General features: G+C 38.0%; 2 protein-coding genes across 2 annotated transcripts in view; one reads left to right on the top strand and one right to left on the bottom strand.

Annotated features, from left to right (window-relative positions):
* LOC110046987 (uncharacterized) overlaps positions 1-5804 on the top strand; it is an 8190-nt gene extending 2386 nt beyond the window's left edge. The window contains exons 3-6 of the mRNA XM_089273921.1: positions 1245-1389; positions 1768-2006; positions 2562-2771; positions 3512-5804. Of these exons, the coding sequence (XP_089130047.1) occupies positions 1245-1389; positions 1768-2006; positions 2562-2771; positions 3512-4023 (1106 nt within the window). The 3' untranslated portion in view covers positions 4024-5804. The remainder of the gene's footprint in view (positions 1-1244; positions 1390-1767; positions 2007-2561; positions 2772-3511) is intronic.
* LOC110046972 (biogenesis of lysosome-related organelles complex 1 subunit 6-like) lies at positions 5786-10063 on the bottom strand. The gene is made up of 4 exons (XM_020752683.2): positions 9856-10063; positions 9170-9257; positions 7161-7247; positions 5786-6734 (listed from the first exon to the last, which is right to left on the bottom strand). Exons 1-4 carry the CDS (start codon positions 9987-9989, stop codon positions 6609-6611), a joined length of 435 nt encoding a protein of 144 aa, XP_020608342.2. The 5' UTR covers positions 9990-10063; the 3' UTR covers positions 5786-6608.
* Positions 10064-10154: the final 91 nt, after the last annotated feature.

The raw sequence follows: 10154 nt of genomic DNA on the forward strand, positions 1-10154 counted from the left end.
CAAGCAAATTAGCAGTAGGGTACTATTCAGGGAGTCTTTAGATCAATTTATGTATAGTGTAGTTAATAATTTACGTAGTCATTCTTAACTTATTTTAGTTTTTATCCTTATATTATGTTATTTCGACGGGACCCCTTTGATAACAGTACTCTTGCACTGAAGGGCTATCCTGTATAAAGATTTGTTATTATTATTATTATTATTATTATTATTATTATTATTATTATTATTAATTGCCTGATTACTTTCAACACTAAGTTGAAAACTGCTCTAAGCAGCCCAATTATTGTTTTAGCATGATTATTTCATTTAGAGTGGTTTTCAATTGAGTGTTGAAAGTAATCAGGCATTTACTTTGGTTTTGGTTTTGGTTTTGGTTTTACTACGGTTTGAGATTGGCTGAATAGTCTAATTGGTAATTAACAACTGCATCGCTAAATGGAGGTTGGGTGCCTGAGACATCCAGGAGCTTCCACTATTGGCAGCCAGCTCCTAGATGAAGACTGCTCTCATGGCTGCCAAATCCAGGAAACTGATCCATGAGCTCCCTAGCAGAAGAGGGAGAAGGGAGGGGGGAATGCTTGAAGACGTGCTCCCATGCAAACCAACACTCACTGTAAATGCTATCGCTGTAAAGGCTGTCAAAACATCTCAGTCCAAGAGTGCACAGAATCCTGGTGCATGCACATATCGATATATTACCATATGCCAGTCAGAGAACAAACCAAAATGCCAAATAATTATTGTACTGAAGGTAAGATTGAACTATAACATAGGGCAACTCTGGGATGGTGCATTTGTCAGTTTCAAATTACAACAGAGACAATTTTGCATTAGTTCTTCTTAGAAGGCAAGCCTGTTTTATTTTTTATCACTAGGATTAACCCCCATTTAGGGCGTAGATGCATGTTCTTTTTCTGACATATGACTGATCACTACCCTTGCAACCCTTAGCTTGCAAACTCATATTTGCGTTTGTAATCTTTATACGAGAAGATATTAGATTGAGAGGCATTGGCAAACAACAGGATTATCACAGCTTCCAACACAATCAACAACCTTTAATTATATTAAGATTTACTCGTGGCCTCTTGGCTACAAATAACACAAAAAGGGCAGGGTTTAACTCTGTCAGGTTGACAAAGGGTAGCAACATAAGAGAGTACTAACGCTCTTGTTACTGATTAAACAATATACAGCTAGTAGTAGTGTGCTGAAAGGAAAGGTAATTTAATTATGTTTAGTATCAGGGGAATGTGGCAGTCATATCACCAGTTCTTCAGGAACCATTCAATCACCTGACTATCCCAAGCAGTACCCAAATGGACAAAAATGTGTCTGGACTGTGTCTGTTGAAGGTTCTGTACAGAACATCAAAACTTCATTTAGGTAAGATTAAGGGAGTCTGGAACAAGTGTTTTAATTGGCCAGATGTAGTAAATTTCTTTTTGCTTATGCAGTGTTTTGTTTCCACATGACATAAAGCAAGCACATGCACAAGCACTAGAAGAACTTTGTGCTTGTGTCTGTACTAAATTATGTATTTTTGCATGCATGGAGGCTGTTTTCATGGTGACATATTAAGAGTTTGTATACTTGTGTTTGTGCTTGTGTCGCTGGTGAAAACCAGGCTTAATGAATTTAATAAAAGTACCCCTCTTCAATCAGTGCACTTACTTGAACTACCAAAAAACTACTCAAACTAAACAGAATCATTGCTAATAACTGTAGGGCTAAATCTGAAATTTAGTGTTCATTATTCAACAGTGCTTTTGACCTGCAAGACCCTGTTGATGGAAAATGTGTGGATTATGTGGCAATATATCGTTTGCAGCTGGACAAAGATCCTGACGCTGTTCTGGAGAGAATGTTCTGCGGAGACTCTTTACCACAGTCCATCAAGATAGAGGAATCGTCCATGACAGTGCAGTTTATTTCTGATTCTGATTCTGTTTCTAATCCTCACACTGGATTTTCTCTCAATTTTGAAGCTAGCTTTCAAGATAGTAAGTGTCAGTAGTGTTTTCTAATGAGACATTGGTGTCCCAAAACAATGAAATGAAGGTCATGTTGGTGTTCCAAACCAGTCTTGTGGGAGGTGAACTCCTTTCTAATGTTAACACTTTCTTTTGTTCTAATAAATTTGCGTGGCTGCGGGCCACATGAGTGAAAACATTCTGTATGCATGATCGAGGGATGAAAAATGCATGGAGGAAGTGGGAACTAACAATAAAACAGGTTCACACAAAGGCAACTGTTTGTGTTAAACTTACAGCTTCCCAGAAAGACTTAAATCCATTGAGCTCACTATAGTGAGCTAGTATACAGCCACAACACTTCCTGTAATACAAATTATGCAGAAAATTATTGCAGTCTAAATTAATTGAAAGTGTGTGCAAGCAAATGCCGTTGTACGTGTATGTGCTCTCTCTATATAGGGCATTAATTTGGGAGGAAATGTATACATTAATTCTAAAGCCAAACTACTGCATCCATATGTGATTGACTGTAAAGCGGGGTTTCCTTTGGTGTTTCTTAGTTTGTATTTTGTTGCATTTTAGATTCGTCAGTTTCTCAAGCCACTGCTGGCATTGTTGCTGCAGTCTTTTGTGCCGTGGTCTTTATTGGAGTGGGTCTGCTGCGGTGTATGATGATGGGAGGATGTAATACCTGTGGTGGTCCTAACCCAGGGGATGATCATGACAGGCAGGTTGTGGGTACTAACAATTCCTACACATATAGAGCAGATTTTCCGCCTTCATATAGCACAGGTATTTCTTTTACCTTTTTTAGCAATCTGATTCCCAGGGTACCTCTCCTTCCTCCCCCACCCTCCTTTCCCCCGACCCCCTAAGGGGTGAGATGGAAGGAGGTAGAGAGACTCTGGCAACAAGTTTGTATGATCAGCAGTTAATGATTACACATGAAACTGTTTCTCATGTTGGCTTAAAGACATGTAAAAGAACTTAGTATGATAAGAATTATAAAAGCTCCAAGGAACAACTGATATTTTAAGAAAAGCCCCCTTAGACTGGGCTATATACCAAAATCTGTTCAACTCAACAATTGATACACAGACTAGCTCTGAGCAGTGTTTCAATTCAAGATCATTTCATTTTGACATTTCATTTCATTGCACTGCATTGCATTTCATTGCATTGCATTGCATTGCTTTCTGTTAAATTGCTCTTTGTCTTTGAGTGTTTTGTTTTTAATTTATTTATTTACTATTTATTTATTCATTCATTCATTCATTCATTCATTCATTTATTTAGGGCTCCTGCATCTAGCTTTATTGGGATGTGTGTTTGCCAAAAGTTGTTTAGACCTAAAGATGCTATTAATTTTGCTCTAACAGTCTTGGGCTTATATAACTAAAGAAATCACTCTCACTGACTTTTTATATATTAACTTGTCTTAAAGTGATTGTAAATGTAGATTAGGTAATCCCGCTTATGTTAAGCGCTGCGCCCTGATAGTTTTTGTATTCAATTGACTTGCTTTTGGCTAGTTATGGATCATCCTGAGAGATTCCCCACGCCAGAATCCAGCCCCATGATGACAGCACAGAATAGAAATGGAACAGTGGTAACTGATGGGCAAGTTGCACGAGCTGAATTTACTCTTCAGTCTAGCGACAGTTCTGATGAAGATGACGATGATTCACCACCACCACCATACCCTGGGCTTGTTACAAGTCAAAATATTGATGCCGATGATGTTGCTACTGATATTACTAGCAATACAATAGACTTGAATCAAACGAACACTGGCACCAATAATGTTGGAGTAGAAATAAATGAAGAGCCACCAAATGAACCTGTGACTTCTCTTGATGCTCCCTCAGTGGAAGTTGTGGATGAACAGAGTTCCTCAACAGCTGACACTCATGAAGCGCCATCAGAGTTGCCCCCTGCAACAGGATCTGCTCTTCAAGGAGACAATAGTAGGCAGAGAGATGGTGTTGAACTGTCACAAACTGATGGGCCTCCCGAAGAAACAGAAATGGTCATCATGATTTAGAAAGTTATTTACAAGAAATAAGTAATTGATATAAGGAAAGGGAGGGATTTGGGCACACCAAAACAGTGAAACCTCTTTAATAGTGACAACAGTGGGACAGATCTGAGTGCCCTTATTATGGACGTGTCTGTATTGTAGAGTAAGAAATTATACGAATCCTGGTTTTCACTAAGACTAAGTGAACTGTCCTTAATTTTGTGGTGTCCAAATGGAGAGGTTTGACTGTAATAACAAGTAACAGGGGTTGAAACGCTTTCTGGCTGGAGTTGAGCATTGAAAGGAGACATGCATTTGTTACATACATTGATGTAGCAGGGCAGGAATGGTACATATTGACGAGGGACATTTTTTATAAGTGTGTGAAATATCTTGTTGCCGACTGTTCCTAGTACTGGAAAGATAAAAAGACCTCCCTCACCCCCAACCCCCCTCCCCCCCCCCCTCCCCTGCAAAAAAGTAAATCAATAAAATAATGATACAATCCAATATTTTATGAACTAGTCAAATTATTTTCATTATGTCTTTCACTAAGAAAGTAAAATGACATCTGATGATGATGACAAGCTGGCATGACAGTTTCAGAGAGCATGAGCTACAGTATGTCTAATTAGTGGAAAATAAGGAGTTACACATATTAAATTTTGTTTTGATAACAGAACCAGGACCCAAAGGGTATCATACGTTTCAGTCAGGCGTTATTTAAGCACAATGCTCTCGCTGGCTTTCAGTTGGTTTTTGTCTAACGATAGTTGATGGCAACAATAGAATTTTATAACTTCAGAATTGTGGTATTTAAAAATTGCTGTAATAAATATTTACAATAATAATAATATTGCAATTATATTTAGTCACTATCAAATGCTATATGTTAGTATTTTGGGGTGTCTGGAAAACCCGAATAGCAAATAGCGAATAGTCCTGAATAGTGCGAATAGTCTCGAATAGTACAAATACATGTAGCAGCGAACAGTCACGAAAAGTGGCGAATAGTGACGAATAGTCGTCAATAGTCACTGCTTTAGATCTAATATCCAGCGTTAATTAATTATCCAAATAAGCAACAGAATTTCAGCGAATTTATTACCTTTTCTTCTCCGGACTTGGGCTAGAAGGCTGTCCATCGCCGACGTTAAGAAAACAAAAAACACAAGCCTAGGATAACCTAATAAAGAAGTATTTACGCTTTTGCAGCGGTTAAAACAGAAGAAATTACGTTTAGAAACACCTTTTGTCCTGATAAGCGTCTGTGCTTTTTAGTGGGAAAATCCCATCCTAAGTTGCTTCGAGGTTGACTGCAAGATACTGGGTACCCTATTTGCTACTATTTTTGCCACTATTTGCCACTATTTGCCACTGTTTGCCACTATTCGCACTATTCGTACTATTCGCTATTCACTATTCGGGACTATTCGCTGTTCGCTGTTCGCTATTCACGACTATTCGCTATTTGCTATTCAGGTTTTCCAGACACCCAGTATTTTTTGCAAATAGCTGATGAAGTTTCACTCTCAAATGGATTTTGTTGTGGAAACAATACAGCCTTGTTTAGTAGGAACGTTGTATCAAACAAATATACAAAATGTGATCACCATGAAATGGTGCTACTACACATGTACATTCATTTGTAAATAATATAAAGGGATTCATACATAAAATACCAGTTAATCTATTCAATTTACAAGTTGCCCCTAGGGTACTTTTTGTCTAGACATACATGTACACCCTTGAAGAGTAGGTATTGTTTTGAATTAATAAAACATACTTTTGAAGTATTTATAATACTTTACTGAGTTTTTAATTTGTTTGATTTATTAACTTAACAGCTCGAAAACCATTCTTTGTATGTAATTGTTCTTTACAATCCCTTGTGCCAAACTGGCTGTTACAGTTGGCAAACTGGCTGTCCTGGTTTTGGACAGTACTTTCCACCAGAACAAATTATAAATTATAAATAGTGTATTAATTTAATTAATAATATTACATCAACTTATTCACTCCAGCAGAATGATCTAATCCAAGACTCGGCAACATTCAAAAACCCTTGTTTACAAATCTAAATTTCGAGACTCAATACTCAACAATTTCTGCTAAATGCAATTTACTCAAACACGTACATGGAAAATTCTCTCAAACTTGAAAGGATTTGAAAGAATTCTCAAATATGAGTAGAGTAAATCATTTGATGCTCATGATAAATGACTGAGAAAATTATGAACAGATGTACACACATTAATTTGCCATGCAAATTCATATTTAGTAACAAATTTGCATCCTCTGCCAATCACATTGAAGTCATGATAAACAAGGGCATAAATTTTCTGCTTGCCAACTTTGCTAACTTTGAAGAAGAGTAATGGCCTTGGCCAAGAGTATCTGGAAAGGCATGCATGAGACAGTCATTCTGAGTGGGAAGGTACACAACTGAAATAATGGCATTCCATCAGCCCATATTTGGTTATTCTTAGCCCTGAACAATTCCATTTGAAGCACTTGAGTCGCCACTAGGTTTCCAGGCCATGACTATTGAACTGACAAGATTAATAAGACAAATTAATTATGAATACCCTATATTATTTGGGACAAGTCTATTGCTGATGTTCAGATGCCAATTTAGCTGTGAGTTGTCTCTCTAGTTCTAGTTGCCGCTCCTGAGCCTCTGCTTTGCTACGTTCTTCCTTTTCCTTCTGTGACTTGAGTTTCATTGCTCTCCTCTAGAAATTTCAAATAAGAGCAAAGTTTAATTTCTTTTATGTTCCAAAACAAGGAAGGAAGTAAAGATATATACCTCAGATCAAGCCAGAAATAATAACTCTTATGTGATTAGGGAAATGTGTCTAGTGAGTGAAAAGCACAATTGCACAATGTCGTCATTTCACAACAACTACCAGAATTCATTTTGTTTCTCCTTTTTTATTCAAATTTTTAAACCACACTGGGATATAAATGACAATTGTGCCAATTAGCATGACATAAAGAAATCGTAAAGGATTCTGGTATTTGTAGTCAAATGATTCCATCATCATGCAAATCGCCTGTTCTTACATGGTTGGTATATCAGCTGAAGGCCCTAATATAATTATAGGGAAGAAGTAAAATAAAGGGTCTTCTCTACTGCAGAGAAGAAACTCTTCCCTCACCTGAAGTCTTGCAACTCTGTCTTCAATAGAGTTCATATCCTGCTTGATTTTAGTAAGCTTGGAATGATAGGTTCGAACATAGGAAAGCTGGAAGGCAAGCACACGCATACAGTCAGCCTGTTGTGTGAGAAAACAAGATCTCACTGGCCTTAAGGCTTCCAGGACTGCATCCTTAACCCAAGCAACCCAACTGTTTTGAGGGATAGATCACACTTGCCTAATTGTTCTTGACTGACATAAGCAAAGCAATGAATGTTACAGGTGAAAATTAAGAGGCGACAGAGATTTAACTATACAGAAAATGCCAAATTCATCATTGGCATCATGAACGTCAAAATTACTCAGTATCTAGCAGATGACGGCAGCAAATTTTATAATATTTGCCATTTCCACATCTCCCATAATACACCTTGTTTGCCCCCCAAAATTCTGCATAACCTTTTTCCCATTTCTCCTGGGTATTACAGTCATCCCAAGAGAAACTGAAGACAATGCTTATGCAAAATTTTGGGGGGTAAACAAGGTGTAGTATGAGGGATGTGGAAACGGCAAATTGACCATTGACCAAAGAATGACACCCAGCATGGGAGTATAAACATGTGCACTAGCTTGTGATATACTACTTATAATAATATGCAAATGCTTTCGAGTGGTATACCATGGAATATTCTTATTGCCCTTTGTATTTTGTCAGTGCACACATGAGCCTTTAGGCAAGTGTATATACCAGGAAAATATAACTGACAGTGACAAAGGGGGAATTCCATGGTATACCTTGTAGGAGAAGCACATATTAACTATTTTTTACCAGGCCATAGAAAAGTGGTCAACACAATCAATGTGACATACACGCAGCACATGATGGGAATTTTGGGTGTGATGCCGTCAAGTATCAACAGCTTCCTGTATATTTCTGATTGGGTGTATCTTCTGTGGCATGGTTAAAAAGTGTTTATCTATGCCTTTGTTTTGAACTGGAATTTATATTCCAAGCAAACTCAACAAATCAAATTAGCCCACACTAGTAAAAGCCTACTAGCCAAAGTTCCACTGTACATGAGGCAACTGTAAGTAAAGTATGGAAACCATTAATGTTAGGGTACCACCTTGAACCAGACATGTACTGTAAGTGTGATCCTAATGGGTGAATTAAATAAAGAAATGACTGACTAAGCATTTACTTCAGACGAAAAGGAAGCTAGTGGCCATTAGGACTGAAATGTCATAAATTGATAAGTTAATAAAGATGGTGAATTTTAAGCTCGGTAATGAAATGTGAAGGTGAATTAATCAACATGACACGAGCGTGGGACAAAGAAAAATTCTGAGTCCCCGACAGGAATCGAACCCATGACCTCCCGAACACTGGGCGGGCGCTCTATCCATTGAGCTACGAGAACTCATGGAGAGCAAGGCCATTTAACTGAGTTCATATATGATAGGTGTCCTGCATACTGCTAGGATCAACGCTATCGAATTCATCGTGAGTAGTGATAAGTTAATAAAGATGGTGAATTTTAAGCTCGGTAATGAAATGTGAAGGTGAATTAATCAGGACACCTATCATATATGAACTCAGTTAAATGGCCTTGCTCTCCATGAGTTCTCGTAGCTCAATGGATAGAGCGCCCGCCCGGTGTTCGGGAGGTCATGGGTTCGATTCCTGTCGGGGACTCAGAATTTTTCTTTGTCCCACGCTCGTGTCATGTTGATTAATTCACCTTCACATGTCATAAATTGTATCATTGGGGGTATCACAAGGTGGGTTTCCACTACCACAATTGCTACAGGTGTACATGCACTCTCGCTGAATGGGACACTCTAAGTTCACAAGCATTTCAGTCAGGTCTTCTTAACAGTTTGCTAGTACCCCTTCACATTCCCGGCCAGAGTAGCATGTCTTTCCCAAAACACAGCACAGAGACCCACGCCTGCATTCAAACTGATGCCAATCATTCAGGAGTCCCATATGAACCAACATGCCCTGTACAAACAAAGTATCAGCATACCATGACAAGAAGGTTTTTAGCTGACTGGCATTCTGCATACTTGGCATTTTCTTGTTGTATGGTTTCAATTAAAATTCCTTGATTTTGACTGAAAGAGAACAATTCAGGTTTAAATAAAATATACAGTTTTTTTCTAAACCTGGAAAGGCAAGGGAAAAAAGCAAGACATGAGTAAAATGTCCATAAGCATTATCTATTAAAGCATTGAAGGAGGAATTAATTATTCCACAAAATATTTCTCATTTATCTAGTCGGTGGCACTAAAAAGTTAATAAGTCAAGAAAGAAACAGCAGATCAAATAGAATTGAATATAACACACTTGGTACTAATAAATAATGAAAATATAAATGTATCATTTTTAATAACTAAGTTATCACAAATAATATTTAAAGTTTACAGAATGAGTATTATAATTGTATATCATAAACATAAGCTTACAGGCAAAACTGTCAGAGTCATAGAGTAAAACCACACACGAGATTCTCTAAACTGCAATCACCAGACCTAGTGACTCCATGATTACTCTTCTTCCTTCCTTTGCACTAAGTGAAACAGCTCTTTCACAAGTGCCCAAAGTGGGAAGGTGAAACAACTGCCTTAACCCAACGGCTCTCAAGAACAGGTTGCCTCCGTGCACTGTACTCCGTTTTACATATAAAGCTTAGCTAAAGGTAATAAAACCTACGTTAGCTCGCCAAGTCTCCTTTGCAGGTTCTCCAGTCCAGGAACAAAAGACTCCATAAAACCCTCTGTGAGAATGTCTGTGAGGTTACCTCCGATTTCTTGTCTAGTTTCTGCATCTTCTACCACATCAGTCATGTCAAAAAACGAAAGTTTCCTTTCAGCTTTCCAGCCGTTCGCCGAAGGAAATAAATCGATAACAATACGGATCGAAGGGCAACTAATCGAGACAATATCGACGAGAACGAACATTCCCTAATATGGAATGTTTACTATAGTCCGCTGACCATTAACAAAGGTGCG

The sequence above is a fragment of the Orbicella faveolata genome, unplaced genomic scaffold (assembly GCF_042242905.1).
Source record: "Orbicella faveolata isolate gen_17 unplaced genomic scaffold, um_ofav_v1 contig_1, whole genome shotgun sequence".
NCBI classification, from domain to species: domain Eukaryota; kingdom Metazoa; phylum Cnidaria; class Anthozoa; order Scleractinia; family Merulinidae; genus Orbicella; species Orbicella faveolata.

Bases quoted from the DNA above. Each gene is read 5' to 3' on its own strand.
- LOC110046972 (XM_020752683.2), bottom strand. From the start codon at position 9,989: ATGACTGATGTGGTAGAAGATGCAGAAACTAGACAAGAAATCGGAGGT. The intron at 9,258-9,855 runs GTAGGTTTTATT...GTTCTCTTTCAG, and splicing joins AGGAGACTTGGCGAGCTAAC to TCAAAATCAAGGAATTTTAA. The intron at 6,735-7,160 runs GTGAGGGAAGAG...TGAAATTTCTAG, and splicing joins ACAGAGTTGCAAGACTTCAG to AGGAGAGCAATGAAACTCAA.